Here is a 21,595-nt window from a genome sequence, read left to right on the forward strand (position 1 = left end):
GGGCCTGACCTCAAGAATTTGAACCTCATCAAGAGCCGAGCGATTAATTTTTGGGATGATTATCTAATGGGAAGCTATCGACCACGCCACAAGAGCCAATTGCATAAAATCAGTTGTAGTTGCATGTCGAAGGAGTCAACCGCATTATGAGAGAGTGCTCAGTACTTATAATTAACATTTTATTTGCGGCAGTTGCATGCTTCGAACAATCCATTGCAACACTCGGGTGTGTGCCGGCAGATACTTTATGTTGTTATATTTAAATGACAAATTCGTGAAAGTTTTTCTCAAACGCCCCGCTATATTAGTTAACTGGTATTTGAATTTTAGTAAATCATTCTCCGTCTTTTTGGCAGGGAAAATGGGGAGAGCACTTGCCCCCGATCATGTAATGTTTAAAAAAACATTATACAATGGCCCAGGTCGAGGGTAGAGGAACTATGATTTCAACGGAAATGGAAAACCGAATCGGGGGGAGTCGGCCCACCAAAAACAGCTGTTGTAAATCAGCCAAGAGTCGCCCCAGAGTCAGCTATGGAGAGCTGAAAAGCCGTGGCGCTACAAAGCTCTAGCGATATGTATATGTTGTGGAGAGAGCCAGCGCTGGTGGCGCTCAGCTAACGCCGATATAAAAGTGCAATTTGGGTCCGAAGCCAGCGCAGATATTTTTGTGGCTCCGGCGGCGAGGTTTCAGTGTTTTCAGTGTTAAGTGCGCGGATTGTGACTTACAAGCAGCAACAGCAATAGCAACAGAAACATCTCCTCCAGCAACATGCAACTCCTGCAACTAGTGGTGGCTGCCATTTCGGTTTGCGGCTTGGCTAGCGGCCAGCAGGGCGTGGACCCCGCCTACTTGAGGCAGTACTACCAGCAGCTGCAGCACCAGCAGCAGGGCCAGGGCCAGGGCCAGACGATCGACGGCACGCCCATCTACGAACAGAACTCGGAGCAGTCGCAACAGTACGTGACCGCCGGCCAGCAAATCCGGCTGAAGGACACAGTGTCCGAGCAGATCCGTGCCCAGCAACAGCAGGGCTACGTGGCCCCGGCTCTGCGGGACTACCACCAGCAGCCACAGGTGGGTGACCTCTTTGATCCTTGAGTACCTGTATCCGGGGATCTCGTACTAATGTTCGTGTGTACTTGCAGTACCAGGCTCAGCCACAGCAGGCCGCCTACCGTCCTCCCGCCCAGGCTGCCCCCCAGCCGCCACGCAGGGTCCAGCCCGCCGCCTACCAGGCCCCCTCCACCTCGATCCTGGGCAAGGGACAGCACAAGCTGCAGCAGCAACAGCAGGAGGAGGAGGAGCAGTACGATGATGTAAGTTTTGAATACACTGTGTTTATAGTGTGAGTTTCAGATGGTAACTGCTTGAAGAAATAGTCTTGAAGAAAAAGTACATGTAGACTAGAGTTTCTCCAAGTGTAGATCTTGAGTTCGAACTCGCTTTCGCGCACTTTCCTTTTCGCTTCACTGCAGCAGCAACTGCAACAGCAACAGCAATACCAATAGCAATATCAACTGAAAACAGCAAACTGCAACAGCAACATAATTACAATTGAACCATGCAACTGCACTGGAGGTGCTGTAGAGTGATGTGCGGGAGGGGACTGGGGTTCATTAACCACACGGCTTTAGCTGGGGATTCGGCCATGGCCATAAGTGTGAGAGTGTGTGCGATGCATTGTGTGCATTGTGCATGTTCATTGGCCCGACAGAGCTCCTGGTCCGGTCCGTTTGGCTTTCGGCTTCAGTTTCAGCCACACAGGCTAGCCTGGCTTTGGCCATCGGGCGATTGTTTATGGGCTTTGCATGCGGAAGCTGGTAACGGATATTTCGTTACCAAAGTGGCCATAATCCATCAGCCAACTAGTTAACGAGACGGGGTTAAGTGCGAAGACTGCGTGTCATCTTTAAATCCACTTAAAATGGATGGGTGCCAAATAATGGGTAGCATTACAAGTTAATGCCATTAAAAAATTAATTAAAAATTGCAATAACTATGATTTAGTTGAAGAAAGAGATTTCTCTCCTTTTCCCAGGCTCTTAAATCTCTAATCCCATAAAGCTAATACCGACAAGTTTAACCACAAAGTCCCTATAAACGCGATGGCCATAAAATGTGACGCTGCCGCTGGCGGTTGCATTCTCCCCCAGCGGCAATCACTTTCAAATGCGACCCATATACCGCCCTGTCCTCCCAGGTCCCCTCCAAGTGCCATGTCTTAAGTTCCAAGCCCAATTCCCATGACCAAAAATGCAATCAAGCAAATGGACAGTGCACGCATTAGAACCGGCTTGCAAACTGGATTTTTGCCTTTCCAATTTCGGTTTGCAGTTTTTGTCTTTTGTGTCTTTGGGATTTTTTAGGCCACTTCTGTGAGAATGGGATATCGATCGATGGATGGTCACGCCTCGCAGACACGCTTCTGGTTACCTTAACCCAGTTCTTAAGATCGATCTTCGATGGGCTTGCCTCGATCTCGGTTGCAATCTTGATGGTCCGAAGGTTGGATCCTCTCTGGCGGGCCTTGTGCATAATTTATGGAACGCCCTCCGGTTGAAGTTTGATTTCTACCGCATAATACATAGTAATTGCATAATTCCGAGCCGAGCCATCGGATCGATCGTGCGATCCGCTGCACTGGAGTTTTGAATTCGTGCGCTTGGACCATTAAAAAATATGCAACCAGAGTCCAAATTACTTTCACTTGTGCGTGATCTGGGACGCGGAGTCGCAAGTCTGCCCACATGTGCCTCGAGTGGTGACGCAACCGTCTGGACATGTATCTTTTTAGTGGTTTTTGGGGCCAGTTTTGGGCCAGCAAAGTGGGTCAGCACGCATTTGAAATCCTAATGGAACCGCACCTGAAAACCCGATGGGATGTCTGGATTTATCATTTCCAAACAATCTCTATAAAAACTATTCCTATATTTTATATATTTTTAGCAAAACTCCTCTTACCAGTTTGGATTCGACGTGAAGGACGATGAATTCACCAACTACCAGAACCGCAAGGAGATCCGCGACGGATCCGTCATCAAGGGCAGCTACTCCGTGGTGGACTCCGATGGTTTCATCCGCACGGTGAAGTACACGGCTGATCCCAAGGAGGGCTTCAAGGCGGAGGTGATCCGCGAACCCACCGACATCGTGGTTAAGATTCCCACCCCACCACCACCAACGCAGCTCCTCCGGGCCGGTGGCCATAAGTCACAGCAGGAGTACAGCTCCGGTGCACCCAGCAAGCAGCAGTACCAGCCGCAGTACCATCAGTACCACCAGTAGGTGGATCACCTAGGGGTACTGCCTTCTCGAAATATACTCGAAAGTTCCGCAAGTCCATGTAGTTTGTAAATAAGCCTCGAGATAGGCATGAGATCATAACATTATTCTACTTTATGTCATTCATTTAGGTTCGATTTTCTTGTTTAGAATATTAAATTAAAAATTTTTCGATATCTTTAAAATGGGGACTTTTCTTTTTTTTATACTTTGCTACAAATACCGCCCGTCTTTCCATGATCCCGATAATCCTGATACGGAAGCGGAGTGCGGCTGTGACGATTGAGGTCACACCGATGTCTGCCGGCTCAAAGGTAAACATAATTTTATTTGCGTATAAATCAAGGCCCTAACCCCGAGCAATTGGCGAATGCATACAAAGGTCTTCGAAGGATCTCCCAGTGACACTCGGCTATTGGGAAGCTTAGGGAGTTCGAACTCGTTTCTGGGCAGTCGCTGACAAAGGCCATCTAATGGCAGTTCTCACAAGAATCGGGTGCGTGGTCACCGAAGACACGGATCTCTGAGATTCGGACCCGGCCGGACCGGTCAGACCGGTTGTCGCAATCGGAACGCATCGCATCTCCAGTGTCCTTCTGCAGTGTCCTTGCATAAATTAGACGAGCGTGTGAGAAAGCTGGAGAAGGAATGAACCCTTTCCTTTGATGACCTTATCGCCGAAGAAGAAGTAACCGGTTCTGGACAGTCATGTGACAGACAGGCCGATCGCTTCTCTAATGACCCGCATAGATACTCCCCGGGTTAATACTATTTCGAAAATGCCTTCAACCAATTTACATACACATGCCCCGGACTCAGCTTAGGTCCTGCTTCTAAGACATGTGTTTTGGTCACTCATTTAAAAGGATATTGGTAAACAACTGGACACTGGGCCTGTGTCATTCGGATGTATGCAAATGAGCCATCCAGCCAGCCAGCCAGTCAAATGCAACCCCCGAAGGTCACTGAGGTTACACCAAAACAGATAAAACCCTCAGCTCCGTCTTCAACCCCTTTCCTTGAGTCAGCTTAACGCCTTGGCAGACAACGAGGACGAGGACGAGGCATTTGCATATTCGACCCGCATGATGGACTGTCTAGTCCTGTAACTAAGTAACTGCAGGACATTTGGGTCATTCGGATGGGCTCAGAACCAGTTTCTAGCTTTCGATGTTCGGTGATCAGTGTTGGCCCACCGCCAGTTGACCTTTTCCCGACTGCCCCGACTTCGCTGTAAACCGGATAACCGGTTGGTGGCCAGTCCACTTTTCCGGCGTGAGAAAATTGTCAGAGATCCCGAAAAGCTGACCTAAGACAAGAGCAATCGGCGCTGCATTGGTATGCAAATCTTTCGCATTCGCTCTTCAAGAAAAAAAAGAACTATAAAAGAAATTTCACGCCAAATCATTGCCACTTAAATAAATAATACTCTAAAATTATGAAAAGTCACGATTTATGCGAATGTGGATGGGTATGTACAGCGTTTTGGGGAAGGAGGAAGGATAGTCGTATGCAAATTGCGTCGAATCTGCGGATTCTGCCACTCAGATCCCAGAGCTCAGAGTTTTCCCTGAGCCATGTCCCAGCGGTGTTCGCCATGGCCTCCTTGACGATCGGTCCAGATCACCTATAAGTGGAAAGTCTGGCGAATTATCTGGAAATTTATGGGCTTAGTCTCTCAAGTTCAGCTCACCTCGCCCTTGTAGCGGTTCGTGCCTCTTTGGGACTCGAAGCGCCTTTCCTGGGTCTTCGGATGCTTCATTACATGGCCATGACTTCGCGAATCGGGGCCATCGAAGCGCATGAAAATGTCACTAATATAGGGATTTTATAGAAATATATTATAAGGGGTTTATATTTAAATGTCGGTGGCCAATTAAAAGCCGAGGATTAGTGTGAAAGGCAATTAAAATCAATCTCATGCCTCTTTAATTGGATTTGTAAACAACCACCACATTTTTATCATATTTGACACACTTTTCCTCCTTATTTTTAAACACTTTTTTGTAAAAAAAAATCCTGAACTGCAATTTGAAAAAACAACCACCAAAATTCATTCTTGGGGTCTAATTTTTCTATTATAATTGAACGAGTTGCTGGTCAAGTTTAATTGACTCGAGTGTTTTGAACATTTCTCTACAAAACCACCACCATTTTGAGTGTTTTTCCGGATTTTATACAAAAAAATCTCTTACTGAAAGAAGTTGGTTTCCTTGACATTCCTATCACTTCTGGACTCGGCCACTTCCGTATCCTGTTTGTTGGCAAACCGCCTGGGCCTTTCCGTTTGCACTGTCTGCGAAGGTTGTTGCTGTTGCTCCTGCAACCTGGCGATCCTCGGAGGGATTACATGCAACACATCGCTGGTAAACAGAGCTGGTGGAACATTATAGAGATGCTGTTGTTGCTGTTGCTGCTGCTGTAGTTGCAACTGTTGTTGTTGCTGTTGCTGCTGCTGCTCCTCGACCCTTCGCTGAGGTTGCACGGCAAGTCGTTGTACCGGAAGATAGTTACCTTCATATCGGTACTTGGCCAGCTCCGCCGGAGGGGACACCACTCGATGTTGGTACTGAACGGTCTGTTGCGGGTAGAGGGGCGGGGCAGGTGCCACAGGAGGCTGTTGTTGCTGGTAATCCAAAGCCAAGGGCTGATAGCCGGAGCGATAGTTGAACACCTGAAAGTGTGGTGCCTGTTGTTGGTAGTGCGCTGGAGGCGGTGGGGCAGCGCCACTAAATAGAGGCGTGGCTGCTGCATACTCGAATCTCCGGAGACGCGGTGCATCGTAGTAAAGCGGCCGAGGCTGGGGATAGTACAGGTGTTGCAGCATCACCTGGGGCAGCAGCAGCACAATAAGCAGAAAGACTGCACCAAAGCGATACGTTTTCAACAGCTCCATCGTGTTGCACTCTCGTCAAATTTGTGGCAGCATTTTGACAACAACATTGGCATTTATAGTTGGTAGTTGGTGGCGCTTTTCAGTTTTTTACTTTTGGGGCTTGGCTTCCCGAATGCCGGAAGCAGCTCCAGTCCAGCAATCAGCGGTGTGTGAAATCGATCCATCGATCGATCGAGCGGATCTGACCGCTCCAGATCCCAGTTTTTATTTCAGCTGTTATGCTAACTTATATAAGGCACCTAATACTAGAAAAATAGCACTGAAATCTGGCCGAGGATGAGCAGCTGATGGCCTTAGTTTTCATCAAGGTCAAAAGCTTGCCCATTCGGTTTCGGCGCCTTCATTGTCTCCACCTGGAAGTTCTGTTACAAAAGCGGCCATATCCAGTTTGAGAGCCGCTGATTGGTTGCTTTTAGAGTCCTAGCAGCCTGTTGCTTCCTCCAAGGGGTTGAAAGTCCTAATCTTGACCTATGGGCTCTGGGCTTTGCAACCCCTTGTCAGCACAGCAACCCCTAAAAGCCTTGAGGCGACGCTTCCTCGTCGAGCTGAGCACTCATCCAGATCATTCGACTTCTGAAGTTGAAACCCACCGCACCACACACACTCATCCTCTCCACTAAACCAAAAGAATCTTAGACTCATTTGGATATTCAAGGATTTAAACGCTGAAGCGGTAAGTTTTGATAGCCATAACACATTTATAATATAGGTTTCAACACTTCAACATAAGTACGGGTACAAACTCCAGATCCACCAAAGTTTCTATATAGAGATATGGTTATAATACAAAGATTGTGGCCTCCACCAAGGACTGCTGCAACAAGTTTTCAGTGCTTTCGATTTCGGTTTCGGTTTCCTTCGGTTCACAACAATTCTTAAAGGTTAGAGCCTTCATTGACCTAGTCCGCCATGTTGACATTGTTCATCCTCATCTTGGCAAAGTCCTCGAAAACAATATTGTCGTCATCGTCCTGGTAATAGCCCTTGACATTGCGATGTTGCTCGATGGACTTCATCTTCTTCATGGCGTTGGAACGCTTCTTTTCGATAGTTCCTAAAATAAAAAAATAACCAAGAGGTCAGTAGGTTAGGAGGAGGAGGACTTTGATAGACTCCTTACCAGGTGCCGGCTGGAGCAGCTTGAAGGGCACATCCGTCTGCATCTCGCCTCCCAGTGTGCCGCAGTTCAACTTAATGCGCACCGAGTACGAGATGACGATACCACAGGCATCGCCCGTGGACTTGCCCTCCTGGACCATGGTGGAGGAGGCCAGGTTGACGTCCTCATCCTTTAAATGCCCATCCAAAGCAATACCTAAGAGGAGAGGAATTAAAAAGGACTTATAGAAAAGAAAACTTTCAATGTGCCATAAACTATTCTCACCATGACGATCCTTATTGTTGGCCGCCAGAGGAATGAGGTAGAAGGTCTTGGTCAGATTGGCGCCCGGAGTGATGGGGCAGCCCTCCTTGGTCTCCAGCTGGGCCACATGCTTGCTGAACTGAGCATTCACCATGGTGATCTCGGTGTGCTGCACAATGAAGCACTTGATGCTCTTCACGGACTTCTTGGAGTTGTTGGAGACCTGGACGGTGGCGGCCACCTTTTCGCCATGGTAGTAGATCTCGCGATCGAGTGTGACCTCCAGACTGATCTTGCCGTTGGAGAAGGTGAAGCCCTTGCTGACCAGGGAGCTGGGCAGACGCTGGCCGCGATTCAGAGGAGCATACTGGAGCTTCTTGATTACCAGGCTGACCATGCTGCGCTTGTGCTGGCGATCGTCCTCGGAGTCGGCCACGAAGGCACGGATGGTGTACTCCACGCCCAGGGGCTTGCCGTTGTCATCGCCCTCCTGCTGCAGAGTCACAGAGCTGGGAGAGTTGGGAGGGAAGTGGAAGGTGAACGGATGGGCGTTGGCGCCCATCTTGCGCACCAGCTTCTCCTGCATGGGCGTCATCTCCATGTTGGGGTTGGTCATCGGGACGATTTGCTCCCTGGAGAGGATCAGTTCCTTTGAGAACTTGACCCCCATGACCTCATCCTCCTCGCGGCCATAGCGATAGGTGGTGGCCAGTTGGCCGAAGACCTTCCTGTTCTTCAGGTAGTCCGGCTCCACCACAATCACTCCATCCACGGGATCGCAGTAGTCCAGATGGTCGATGAAGTCGCGGCGGCCCAAGTAGAAGGTGACCTTGCCGTTGGGCGTGGCCTTCTTGAAGACCTTTACGGAAACAACCATATCTTATTGAAGTTTGTTTTTTAAGAGACTCTCGAGAAAAGAAAAAAACTGAAATATCTGAGTTAGTTCCAAGTGCGTGCAGAGTTTTCCGTTCGGCGGTGGAAAATGCAAAAGCCCTGTGCCGTGCAACCTGCTTATATACCTTTGCCCTGTCCCTGTACGCGGGGTTTCCCATCGATTCGGTCTTCACTAAATGGATTTGCGCGTTATGTAGCAAACAAGAAAATGGAATCTAGAAAACTGCAAACATGCCAGTTCTAGGGGTGGTTTCTTACCAATCCGGCAGACAGTACACCAGCATTTTGCGCAGTTTGCCACTTGGCCGAGCAAATTGGCTAATGTCAAGTATCGTTCCGACCTCGTGCGAGGTCATTTATGTAGCGCCAACTGTTGCATAATTTAACAAAGTGAACATAGGGGATTTTCTGGTTCATAGACATTCTAATTCAGAGATTACATCTCCCAGTTATTGATCTTAAATGCGTTAAATTAAAGAACACCTATTACTTCCTTCTAACCAAGGCTCTAAAAGATAGGCTCTTCAGACTGTCACACTTTTTAAACCTTTTCCTACAAATTGTATCATTATTTAAAATTTTTTTTTATAATTATTTATATTTTCAGTTGATAAAAATACAGAACAGAATGCAAACACAGACCCACACCACCACAGACCGCCATGGTTACAGCCTGCGCTTTTCGCCTTTCGAGGCTAATCACATGCTGCTGGCTACAAGGTAAGCAATCTTAACCCTTTAAATGAAACCTTTACTTACATAAAAATATTTATTTCCTTAGCCAATTGTACGGTCTTGCTGGAGGTGGCTCTCTCTTTCTGCTCGAACAGAATCCCAACGGCGATGATGGCCAAAAGCTGGCCGAACTATGCCGTCTGGAGTGGTCCGACGGCCTGTTCGATGTGGCCTGGTGTCCGTACGCCGCCGACATTGCGGCCACCGCATCCGGGGATGGCTCTCTGCAGATCTGGTGCGGATTGGATGCCGAATCGGCGACGGCGGACGGACAGCAGACGCCCAAGCAGCCGCTGATCTGCCTGCAGGAGCACAAGAACGAGGTCTACAGCCTGGACTGGGGCGAGAAGTGGAACTATCACACCCTGCTCTCGGCCAGCTGGGATTGCACTCTGAAATTGTGGGACTGCAACAGACAGCACTCCATCACCACGTTCGTGGGTCACAACGATCTGATCTACGGGGCCAAGTTCTCGCCCCTGATCGCCAATCTATTTGCTAGCGTAAGTACCGACGGGCATTTGAACTTATGGAACTCTCTTGACTTTGCAGGTAAACCCCTGATGAGCATCGAGGCGCATGCGAGCGAGGCTTTGTCCTGCGACTGGTCGCACTTCGACAGGAACGTCCTGGTGACGGGAGGATCGGATGGACTGATTCGCGGCTGGGATCTGCGCAAGATGAGGACCCATGTCTTTGAACTGTACTCCGGGGAGTTCGCCGTCCGGCGATTGGCGTGTTCACCGCACTCGGCGGCGGTTTTGGCTTCAGCGAACTATGATTTTACCACAAGGTGAGTTAAGATATTCTAAGCTCTATTTATATTTTATTTTAATATGAATCCTTGCTTAGGATTTGGAATCTGGAACGTGGCGAATCCGCCCAGGAGATCAAGGATCATCACACGGAATTCGTTTGCGGCTTGGACTGGAATCCCCATCGCGCCCATCAGCTCGCCGACTGTGGCTGGGACTCCCTGGCCACTGTCTACACCCCGCAGTGCCTGATCAATACTGAGCTGGGGGCCTAGGATACGCCTAGGATAACTCGAAACGGAAACTGGATATTTCAACTGGAACTGGCACTCCAAAAACACTGCTACCACATTGTGATAAGGCGCAAGTGGCGTCAAAATAGCCAGGCCTACAAACACGATAGCTGAGCTATACCCAGAGCCTCTAAGGAGCACTAAGGACTAAGGACTGAAACCATGGACTGGAAGGAACAAAGGACGTGAAGATGAGACGTGTAAATAGTTTGTGATAAACTGGCCCTGTGCAGGTGCCACAAAATGTCAATAAAAGCTTACATATATTATGCGAATTATGTGGATTATATATTACTATATAGTGTTGTATACACTCCTCTTATTATTATTATACCCTTCTCAATAAATCCCCTGGCCGGCGGCTATAATTTGCACTCTCAGGCCCTTGTCTTAACAAGAACTTAACGGTTAGGTGCCAAAAGCTGGTACCAGGATTGGGATTGGGGACTAGGGATTGGGGATTGAGGATTGAGGGATTCGGATACCTTTTCCGGTTCGACGCTGGCCAAACAAACACGCAATAAAGCGCTAATTTGGAGCAACGTTTTATGGCCTGACATTCCCGGAATTGAGGGGGCCCAAAGGTGTGCCAGCAATCGCACCTTTTCGACCGATATGGTGTGAAAAGCAGCAGAAGTTGCTACTCCGTCTCTCCGTCCAGCCAATCCTGGGATGCCTGATCCTGTCATTAGCCAGTCACAGACTGGGCTTTAACTGCCACTCGGGGCAAATATTTGCTTTGAAGCCAATTGGCGCTGATTTCTTTGGACAGTTGGGGGCAGCAGCTGCTGGACCTGCAATTATCATTTCCAGCTCTCGCCGGTCAAGTGAAACCAAAATTGATATTAATGCCTTGTTTGTGTTAATAAAACTCGGATTTTTCGGATCTCTGAGATCTCGATGGGCAGCCGAAAGCGTCCTCAGGTGGTGAGTGGAAGATTGATGGTGTGGATAGCACTTTATTTTAATTTAAATAATTATTTTGTATGGTTTGAAAAGAGAAGACTGAAAACCAGAAAACCAGAAGACTGAAAGACTGAATTACGAAAGCTTTTGTTTCACAAGATAAGAAACAAGACACGCTCTTTTTAACATTAAATATAGTTATTCATATTGTTAATTTTTTAATTCTTTATTTATTTATTTGTTAGAAACTAATTTTATTTGAATTTTCGTTGCTAGAAGTAGTGTGACCGCTTTTGAAATCTGTAGCGCCATCTAGTGCTTATTGACACTAATATCTACATTTGACATGTACCAAGTAGAATGTATTCTACATACAGGCACCATCTCTGACAAAGGCGGTAAAATTGAAATTATAAAGTGTATCACAAATGTTTGAAATAATTTTAATAACTAAGTAAAATATAAAAACCGTGATAATATATCTTACTACTAAATGTGTCAAACAATTTAAATATAAATACTTTGTAATATATCAAATATTTCCTTGGAAACATTTGCTAGTAAAATTACCCTTAGGATAAAATCCAAGCCCACTATAAATTATCACCAAACAAAGTTGCATGAAGGCTTCGTCGAAAAATTGGACACTTACTTAGTTGCCTAGACCATAACCTTGAGTTGAGGATCCTCAGATCCCTTCAGTGCCAAGGCTTCCTCCTGGCAGTGGTTTTTTTTATAAATAAACAGACACTCCGACAAACAGACGGAAAAAGAGAAGAAATATTTCAACACCCAGAACGTGAAAATGGGAAGAATGCACTGAAAAAAATATGTTCACTTTTCAAAGAAACAATAAGGAAAAGTAGTTTCACTATGCTCAAACCTGTCAAACAAATTATAAACTTTTGTGTGATATATTTCAAGACCCCACTTTTCATAATTATTTGCAGTGCTTCGTTTTACCTTCCCTGAAAGTGGGGATCGGGTCAGAAGCAGCTAAAACTGAAAGCAGCAGGTTCTGCTGGATCTCTGGATCGTGTCTCTACCTGGGACTCACCTCTCCGGATCGCTGGAACAGAAACTGCACGCGCCGTTCGGTTCAGCAATTTAAATTGCCTCCACGAGCATTTTGATGGCGATCACGCGCCCCTTTTGAAATCTCGCTGCCCAATCTGCGCCATAAAGGATCCGTTCTGTTTCTGTGTATGTTTCTTTTTAGCCCTGTATGCCTTGTTGTTGTGTATACTGCCTTTTTTACGACTGTCTCTGGTATTAATTTTGTTTCAACGTTTTGTTCCTCGAGCAGCAGCAACAACAGCAGCAGCAGCAGCAGTTCTTGGTCAGTTCTTTAATCGTCACTGTTTGTGCCGACAAAGTTTGAGGAATAGGAAGGAGGAGTTGCCACTCCTGGAAGGCAAACGGCGTCATGTGCATCCTGATTTCGGGCCAACTAACACGTGTAGGGTCAGAGGAGGACGGACCCCCCTTCGGTGCACAGTGGGTGCCCAGTGCATCATCACAGACACACCGCAAACTAGATGCTAACAAACTGATTTTCTCTCCGGTTTTCATATAATTTTTTTTATTTCAGAGTTCCAGTTTGAGTGGGCGTAACGCTAGGCCAATCTCGATAAGATGCCATTTCGTTTGAAAAGACAAAGAGTGCCGGAAATAATTGTCAGGGGAGGCTGAATCCTGTGGCTCTGTGGCTACCTGTCTTGACGTGGCTAATGAATCGGCTATCCCTTTTTTCTTTCGGTAATTAAAAATTCACAGAGCGAACGGATGTGGCTACCGTTAGAAGGATGTATGTGGCATATGGTAGTGTGAATTTATTCACCTTGATCCTTATGAATTTATTCATAAGGATTTTGCCGGGAAACAGGAAACTCTTGACGAGGTGTTGAATGCCGAGGCCTGAGATTCTCGAGGCCCAGGAGGTTAGGTAACCGAACTGCACACGCCATGACAAATTTTACGATCCTCGTCTGAATCCTTGATCCTGGCTGGCATTGTTTTAGCTCGCTTATGACATAATGAGAGCAGTTTCGACGATGACCTCATGGCAAACGCAATGTTATGCAATAGACTGCCTTGCCAACGGCAGCCCGAAAGCCGTAAGCCATAAAATCCAGGATCCGGAGGACCCTCAGACCTAGATCTACATAGATGGCCCATAAAAACGGCCACTGAACTATATTCGCTGCCTGGCCCAGACGTTTGTGACCTGAAAAAATCTGCGCACACACATTTGTTTATGGCATGTTGTTAAAAAATTCAGGACATCGAGAGCGGGCCTGTTTTTGGGTCGACATCGAGACATTTACGCAATTCCAGGCAAAAAACAAGGCCATGGATCCTGAATCCACCATATCCCGCTGTTGATTCCGCGAACGCTTTTTGCAATATTTTTTTCTGGAATTCCGGCGTAGCAAATCCTGGAACAGGACTCGCATCATGCCTGGTCTGCTCTAATTTTTTGTTACAATTGTTTTTTCTTTTTCTATGCCAGCAGCAGATTTGCATTTTCGCGTGGCAGGCTTGTTCTTTTTCTCAATGCTCCTTTATTTTTTTGAGGTTGACCGAGGCATCAGGCCAGGACAACAAAAAGTTGTCCTAGATAAACAAAAAAATTGTCTCAGTCGGCGGCGGGTGCCACTGAGAGGACGCGTGTCAATATTTAAGGACCCTGCAAAAAAATCCACAAATACCTGAATAAAGAAACCACCCACTATATAATTTTTCTATTGTTTACTCTAGATTTTAGAATTTAGATTATAAATCAAATCTATGAATTCCTGGGATAATAAGTCTTTGTTATTTACAAAAATTGCTTAGGACTATTATTTACAAGACCCACTAGATTAGTCATCGGAATTTCTTAAACGAAAATATTATTTCTGAACTTATTCCGGTTTATTTATTCCCAGTCCAGATGTGTTGAGTGATTTTTGATTTTTAGCTTACATAACATCAATAACGCTGTGCGACCTTCACAATATATAGGATTCAATGTAAAGCTAACCAAAAACCAAAAGATAAAACCGCCAGTCAGCCATCGGACTGATTAATTTATTTTATTGTCTATTCGATAGAATTGGAATTCCGTGTTCGCCTTAAAATCGAGTTGAGGGTGAAGGACGTTCTGTGGCGTGCTCCAAAGATCAAATACACTGAAAATCAGAAACGAGACGGAGAACAAGGTCGTCTCGCCGTCAGCTATAAATACTATTTTCATTCCGTGCAAAATATTTTTGCGTATAAATAATTTGTTGGAAAAATAAAACTGTCCGTCCGTCCCACTGGCGATGCGTTGATCCGTGCGAGTTATTAAGGCTACTTCTTGTTTTTGAACTCATGACCAAAATACTTTAGCGTCTCGACTCATGGCTATTAATAGTTTCAATATCTCCCACACAGCCAGGTCCCCCGGATCATATCTATATATCTTGTATAGTCGGTAGAATTATCGACTGACGTGCGCCGATGACGCGCATTCTCCGGCACTGTATTCTGATTTTAAACAGAGGGCACACGGGAATACACAAATAGCTCCAGAACCAGGTCCAGGTGATGACGATCGCCAACAGATCCAGCAGGGCAGTAGTGATGCTGATCTAAAATTGGCCCACAAAAATATTGGATATGAGTTGCAAGGCATTGGCAAGCAATTGCCGATCCATAAATATGTATAGGATGATGATGATGGTCCAAAGGCGTCAGCAGTCGGCCTAAAAATTAGTTTTCCGAGTACAATAATAATTATTAGAAATTTAGAAATTTATTTTTAATGTAGAATAATAAATACTCTAGAAATATATTTTTAAGGTCCTATCTCTGAATAGAAGAATACAGTCCACAAAATGAAATATATTTTTTTACTTAAGTTGTTTGGTGCTTTTAAAAGACCTGATATCTGCTAATATCCTCCAAGTATTACCCTAACCCAAAACCATTTAAAACATGAAGAAAAATAAAAGTAAAAACTGCAAAAACGCAAAAATATTTTTCACGAAAAACAAATTCCTTTGCAGCACGTCAATGACGTCAATCCCGAGACGAGGCTGTCAAAAATATAACGAACGCAAATCGGGCACGAAATACGGACAGAATCCGGGGAAAACTTTTCCCCGGAATATGGTTGAGGTGGGATTGGGGGCCGGGTGAGCGGCTGGGTGGCATCCGCATCGGAGGGAGGCGGGCGTGTCTGTTAAGTCCAGACGTGGGCGTGTGGTTGGGTGTGCTGATGCTCCGGCAATTTGTTGTTTGTTCGCGGGGCGAATCGACTTTTGCCAGGCGATGACGCGTGAACTTGCCTTTGATTTGTTTTTTGGCGATCTTGCGAACGGAGATCTCGAGCAGAGCGACTGGCCAAAAATAAAAGGCAAGTGGATGTTCCACTGAGAGAAATATTACTTTAACTGAAAGCCAAAAAAACTAGAAAGAGGGATCCTTATTATCAGGCTACTTTTCAACCTTAAAAGCTCTTTAGAAAATGTTTCAGTCTTCATTAGAAAGAGCTCTTAAATTTCTTTCAGTGCTTTCTAAATTCTTTTTGCGGTTTTGAGGCATTTGCATTCTGTTATTGTTGGGTTATTTGGCTCGCACACGCGCCCCAGTGGGTGGCTGAGATCTTTATAAACTGTTCACTTGATGGAATGGCAAATAAAGCAAATTGGTGCCTGGGACGAAGAAGAGACTCAGTTGGCCATTTCCGCTGATGGCCATGAGGTGTGATTACCAATTAGAGAGCATAGAGAACAGTCATGCGGAGCCGCACGTGTCCTTCGGGAATCAAGTCAAGAGATCCTTAACCAGACACATGTTCATATCCTGATATCCTCCTCACGGTATACTCGCATATAGGCAGACACCTCACTTTAGTGTCATTTCCGCTCAGCGGGCATTAAATTAGCAATCATTAGGCCAGCTCCAAATCCAAATCGTCGGCAATCAGCATCCAATTTGGACAAATGCCGCCAGATGATGATGAGATGGGTTGGCCAGGACTGAGACCCTTTTATCTCACGCCGGGATTTAGTTATAAAACATTTGCCCCTGTCCCCCCTTTTACAAAAAAAAAACAAGATATGAAGGGTAACTTTGGGAGAAACAGAAGATTGTATACTCTTTTGGAGTTATATTCAACAAATTCTAGAAATTTTCTAAAAAAAAATTATTTCTCAGGTTTTGATGCAGATTGATGGAGAATCGATCCACTAATCAATTAAGGTACTCCGCTCAAGATTCCGATAATTTTTGGCAGAGATATAGCCGTCGCTGGAAGCCATATAGCGCCTTCCATGCGCTTTCAAAAACTTTAAAGGGGATCCTCCAGAAAATTTGATCAAAAATCTAAAAAAAAACTGTTGCTCAGATTTTGATGTAGATCGATGGAGAATCGATCCACAAATCGATTAAAGGTATTCCTTTCAAGAATCCGATCATTTTTTGGCAAAGATATGGCAATCGCTCGAAGCCATATAGCGCCTCTCATGCCTTTTCCAAAACTTTGAAGAGGATCCTTACGAAAATTTGATCAAAAATCTAAAAAAAAATTGTTGCTCAGATTTTGATGCAGATCGATAGAGAATCGATCTACTAATCATTATCCGATCATTTTTGGCAGAGATATAGCCACCCCTGGGATGGGAACATATGTATGTATTTTCTAATTTTTTGACGGAATTAAATACACAGGATTTTATCCAGAGTCGGAATATAAAAAAGTAATAATACCCTCTGAAAGGGTATAAACATAAAACTGACTCCAAAGCTAAGTGAGCGTTGATTTTGGTTTCGGATTGGGGGCCACCTGTTGCTCCATTGTCCTCCAAGTCCAGGCCATATACTTACATACATTTATATATATCTTATTCCACCTTTTTTTGTGGCTGTTGGTGAGCCGTTTGCGAAATCGCATAAACATAAAGGTAATTGCACAGACATGCCAAAAAATTATCCGATATTCGTCGTCGTTGTCGGCGAGGAGATATAAAAAAAGTGCAGCCAGCGAAAAGGAAAAGAAACCATCGATGCTTGGCATTTATTGTGATCGCCGCTTATTGCACCGCGCCACTGAGATATATCCGAGAGTAGAGTGCCAAGGTTTTTCATTTAGCTCCCGAGGTCCACAAAGGTTTTGGGTCTTGAGGGTCTTGAGAGCCCCTACACTCCTTCCCCCTTAATCATTTTATACAAAGTCTTAAACAAAAGCACTGCTCTTTTGAAAGATTGTAGAATGCTTCCATATCATGTGCCCTCTGAGAATCAATCCTAATATGCCCCTTAATCCACATTACAGGGTGACAATCCCCAAATAAAAGTGATTGTTCCCTTTAGTCCCCAAAAAAAGAAAAAACTAAAAATAAAAATAAATGTAAAGGAAAAACACAAAAACCGAAAATCGGCTAAGAGATTCGCATTGCTTTTCAGCTGCTGCCGCTGCTCCTTTGTTTACATGGGATGCTGTTGGCGTTGTGCTTGGGGGCGGGGTGAAAAGGTAAGACTTGAGGGGGGTAGGGGTGAGGCAGGGCGGAGACAGGGTCGGAGGATCGCCTTGTGACATATGCGAAATTCATTGTCGCGTGTTGCGTTGTCCGTGGATGCCGATGCCAACGACTTGGCTGCCAACCTTGGCTGACGAGCGGGCTGTCTCCACCACACCGTCACCCTGTCGCCCTGCCACCACCCCCACGGTCACCCGGCCTAAAAAGCCATTACAGGTGCTAGTGTCAGATATACACAGAAAATAATTCTTAAACATTTTCAAGGTGAAACTGGGTCATAAAACTAGATAAATTGTTTAGCCTTTGCTTGTAATTTTTGGTAGACATCTGTTATAGATTTTTATAAAATTCTTTCAGTGCATTTTGGGGATAGTGCCATATCGGGAGGACCATTATCGTTGCCTGCCGCTGGCGCTGGGCATTGAAAAATTGCCAATTGTTGTGTGTCAGCCCAAAAAAAAAAGGGAACTCATCTGAAACAGAAACTGAAACAGACAGACTTTAACTGGCCGCTTAAACGATCGCTTAACTACTGTTAATCTGCGGATTGGGCTTTTAAACCGGCTGGCGATAATCCAGGCAGGCTGCTCCCTTCAAGGCTGATCACTTGTAAAAAAAATCCACAAAAAAATGTTAATATCTGTGCGTGCGTAAGCGCAATTAGTGTAATGTAATAATGAGCGATGCCATGCCAATTTTCGCATAAACATTTTTTATGGCTGTATCCGGATGTCAGCAACGGTGCGGGGGTGTAGAAGGGGTCTGGGTCTCCCCTGGATTAATGCAGATACAGATACAAAGATACACAGAGTACACAGATACAGGGCCACGCGTCTCCTATCCCCCTGACGCACTAGACTCATGTGATCAAGTTCCAACCTACAACTGCGACCATCTGAGTACACATTCATTCACCAGAATTTTCCCCCCAAATCCCACATACACTGAACACATAATACCCCCCACATATATGCGGCGTACGCAGTATTCTGGCTGCTCAATGAGCCAAATTAAAAAATTAGCAACCGCCTCTCTACGCAAATCTTTGACGTCAGCATCCCGTGTGCGATTGGGCACAAAAAAAAGTTTCTGTATTTCTTGTTTTTTTTTTTGCACGGGGGATGGTGAGGAGGCTTTTTGGCAAGGTAAACGTGACCAAATATGGGGAACCAGAATTGGGTTATGGTTAACAGCGGCATTTCAGAGGAAATTAATGTTTCCAATTTGGGGAACCCAACAAAAATTTGTGAAATCTCTTAGCCAAAATTTTTAGGACGGAAAATGTTTTCAATGGCTTTACGGAAAAATATAAAATATCTAAACTAACTAATATATTTTCTCAAAGTCCCATTTATCTTCTTCAAAAACCTCGATTTTCAAACTCGAAATCAAAGCAGAACTTTTTTAAAATCTGATTCCCCCATTCAACAGGATGCAAAGTAGTTGCCTTGCTTAGCAGGTGCTTTAGGCATTCCTAATGACGAAGCCATCAGATCGGTGGCTCCTTCCTCCTCCGCCACCACCAATATGTACCTCCAATGGACTTCCAATTCTTCAAGAGATTCATCATTTCGTCCCAAGGTCCCAGTGTTTGCACAACAACTTGAGGCTCGACTGATTTATGCACAAAATGCTAATGGAAATGCAACTTCAAATGCTAATTGCGGCTACGGTCAAAGACTCGGATGCCGATCCGAGAGCCCCACAGCCGGAGGAGCATGTGGCGGAGGTGGCGGGCTCCGTCCTCGTCCCCTTCCCATGATAGTCGACAGTTCATCACAATTGCGTTTGCAAATCAACGAGGCGACAGTCGGAGGCGCGCATGCGCAGAAGACAGCCAAAGAGATTGGGACTGGACTAAGGCGGAGGAGGGCCTAACCCACACTGCCTGCCAACTGTCTTGGAGCCCAGGCTCTTCGGGGCTCATTCATATGCAAATCCGTCCACGCTGGTGACCACAAATGAAATGCCAACACGCAGAAATGCAAAGAGAGCATCGAATTGCAAATTATGGGATGGATGCCAGTGAAGAAGCGTTGACAAAGTTGCGCCTGAATAATTCCGTGCTGTTAGATACGACAAAAAAAAATAAATAAAAATACATGAAAATGTATACAAAAATAAACTACGAGGGCGAGTGCGAGTGCGAATACGACCCAGACCCAAGTCCAAGTCTCGAAAGCCCAAGGTGAAAGAATCAAAAGCGCGTGCCCGCGGTCTCCACTTCCGCTGCTGTTGCTTTTGCTTTTCTGCTGCCAAGTGCTTGCTTCCATGCGTGACTCTATTCAGGAGCTCAGGAGCGGATCAAGGTAGCATAGCCAATAAACAAAAGGTTTAGAAAATATTTAGTCCAAACTCTCGCCATAACAGCTTTTAAATATTCATTCAATCCAAAAAAACAACGGCCTATTCAAATGGATTATTAAAATTCAAAAATGTTAATACAAATGCGTCTCAAAAATTGAATTTTAATATCCTGATCCAGTTTTAAGTATAATTAGAACCAGTTTCAAATTCTGAGTACTTTGTTTTTAAAAATACCGTAAATTATTCCCATATGCTTTACAATTTTTACTTTTATTTTATAATGGAAGTACGCTCCTGGGTGCCTTCCCCACTAGAAGCCTTACTTTGTCGAAAACTAATGCCCAATGCAGGTCTGGTTGTATCTCTCAAGTTCCCAATCGTTTTGTAGTCGTTTTCTGCTATTTGCTTTCCAGGAATCTGTGTTTGCTTGGTGACGAACTCGTCGCTCCATTAGCATAACACACTGAATGGGAATGGACTTGGGATTGGGATTCAGAGTCAGAGTCAGCGTCAAAGCTGTAGAGAGACTCACACCGAGGTGGAACGGATGTGCGCTTGATTATGTTGTTTGCCCAAGAAGAGGCTGCTCCTTCATCTGGCTGGGATGCTGTTGGTGATTCTGCTGCTGCCGTGCATGACATTAATCACTTTGCTGCTTAAATTTTTCGAACAAACAGCGCACGACTGACGCCAGGCGGTCGGTCGGTCTGTCGATCGGTTAGGCCACCAAAAATGGAACTGGTTAGTAGATGTGAAGGCTATAAGATACCCGGTACTTTTAAGAGATAGGTTAGGAGATACTCTTACTATTTGAATATAATCTATTAAAATAATAATGTATTAGAAAGACTTTATATTCAATTGAAACCAATGTGGACTAAACTAGTGTTTTAAAGAACGGTTAGCTATGGAAGAGAAATGGATGAACAAGGATATTATATTCCTGACATCCTAAGAAGTCGTTTACACCCTTATCCCTCTCAAAACTACTGAGTAGAAACATCAGAGAACCCTCTTAGAAAATACGGTGGCTATCAAAATAGTTCTGTACACGTTCCAGCCCACCCAAATGGTCAAGCCAGACGGGGTCCCCTCAAAATCCAGAGCCTAGAACCCAGAACCCCGAAGATCTTGATCTCCGGGGGAAAAAAAAGAGTGTTTGTGTGATCACGATCACGCGCTGGACTGCCGCTTTGTGCTATTCCAATTCCTAATGCCTCGCCCTGTGCAAATGTTTACCCAAGACAATCCCCGGGCTAGGGGATTCAATCCGGCTTCCTAAGCAGCCGAAAGGATTTGTCTCGCCTCGTCATCGTCATCAGAAATAGTCGCCTTCGTCGTCGCCGTCGTCGTCGTCAGCGTTAATGTGCGGGCAAATAAGCGTGATGTGGCAATTGTCTGGGGAGCGATCAGTACTTCTGGATGGCATTGTTGGTCCATTCTGTTTGCTAAGTAGCCCCTGGCTAAAAAGGCGGATGCCAGTAGTGCCGAGGTGTAGATCCATTAGCTACCAGTCAAGTCGGCCACACACAGGAGTTGAAAAAATACGAGGATTCCAGGGTGTGTCTCTTGTTGATTTAGGTGAAATTCTAGAAGCAAAGAAAGAGAAATGTTTCGTGACTCCTGGACGTAAATGAACTAAATAATGAGT

The 21,595-nt window shown here is 45.3% G+C and overlaps 4 protein-coding genes and 1 long non-coding RNA gene across 7 annotated transcripts; 3 read left to right on the forward strand and 2 right to left on the reverse strand.

The window, feature by feature from the left end:
- The first annotated feature begins 625 nt into the window (after nucleotides 1–625).
- Nucleotides 626–3,471, forward strand: LOC6506976 (cuticle protein 19.8). The gene is made up of 3 exons (XM_032454874.2): nucleotides 626–1,078; nucleotides 1,150–1,320; nucleotides 2,951–3,471. Exons 1-3 carry the CDS (start codon nucleotides 773–775, stop codon nucleotides 3,287–3,289), a joined length of 816 nt encoding a protein of 271 aa, XP_032310765.1. The 5' UTR covers nucleotides 626–772; the 3' UTR covers nucleotides 3,290–3,471.
- A 1,256-nt stretch (nucleotides 3,472–4,727) lies between these two features.
- Nucleotides 4,728–6,446, reverse strand: LOC6493027 (nuclear transcription factor Y subunit beta). The gene is made up of 3 exons (XM_001956855.4): nucleotides 5,482–6,446; nucleotides 4,980–5,100; nucleotides 4,728–4,913 (listed from the first exon to the last, which is right to left on the reverse strand). Exons 1-3 carry the CDS (start codon nucleotides 6,180–6,182, stop codon nucleotides 4,845–4,847), a joined length of 891 nt encoding a protein of 296 aa, XP_001956891.2. The 5' UTR covers nucleotides 6,183–6,446; the 3' UTR covers nucleotides 4,728–4,844.
- A 203-nt stretch (nucleotides 6,447–6,649) lies between these two features.
- LOC6506977 (peroxisomal targeting signal 2 receptor) lies at nucleotides 6,650–10,694 on the forward strand. 2 transcript variants are annotated; one of them, XM_044714449.1, is made up of 4 exons: nucleotides 6,650–6,855; nucleotides 9,047–9,159; nucleotides 9,221–9,677; nucleotides 9,727–9,779. In XM_044714449.1, exons 2-4 carry the CDS (start codon nucleotides 9,068–9,070, stop codon nucleotides 9,736–9,738), a joined length of 561 nt encoding a protein of 186 aa, XP_044570384.1. In that variant the 5' UTR covers nucleotides 6,650–6,855; nucleotides 9,047–9,067; the 3' UTR covers nucleotides 9,739–9,779. The 2 variants fall into 2 exon arrangements, with proteins under 2 accessions (XP_044570384.1, XP_001956889.1); XM_001956853.4 differs by adding an exon at nucleotides 10,027–10,694 and having other exon boundaries at nucleotides 6,664–6,855; nucleotides 9,221–9,967.
- LOC6493026 (phosrestin-1) lies at nucleotides 6,857–8,539 on the reverse strand. The gene is made up of 3 exons (XM_001956854.4): nucleotides 7,567–8,539; nucleotides 7,303–7,497; nucleotides 6,857–7,236 (listed from the first exon to the last, which is right to left on the reverse strand). The coding sequence occupies exons 1-3, from the start codon at nucleotides 8,420–8,422 to the stop codon at nucleotides 7,082–7,084; spliced, it is 1,206 nt and encodes a 401-aa protein (XP_001956890.1). The 5' UTR covers nucleotides 8,423–8,539; the 3' UTR covers nucleotides 6,857–7,081.
- A 1,308-nt stretch (nucleotides 10,695–12,002) lies between the features above and the next one.
- LOC26514106 lies at nucleotides 12,003–12,914 on the forward strand. Of its 2 annotated transcripts, none has more exons than XR_004310982.2 (3): nucleotides 12,003–12,331; nucleotides 12,435–12,625; nucleotides 12,720–12,914. It is a non-coding gene; the product is annotated as an uncharacterized LOC26514106 (long non-coding RNA). The 2 variants fall into 2 exon arrangements; XR_001408851.3 differs by having other exon boundaries at nucleotides 12,006–12,331; nucleotides 12,435–12,587.
- Nucleotides 12,915–21,595: the final 8,681 nt, after the last annotated feature.

This window comes from Drosophila ananassae, chromosome 2R (genome assembly GCF_017639315.1).
Source record: "Drosophila ananassae strain 14024-0371.13 chromosome 2R, ASM1763931v2, whole genome shotgun sequence".
NCBI classification, from domain to species: domain Eukaryota; kingdom Metazoa; phylum Arthropoda; class Insecta; order Diptera; family Drosophilidae; genus Drosophila; species Drosophila ananassae.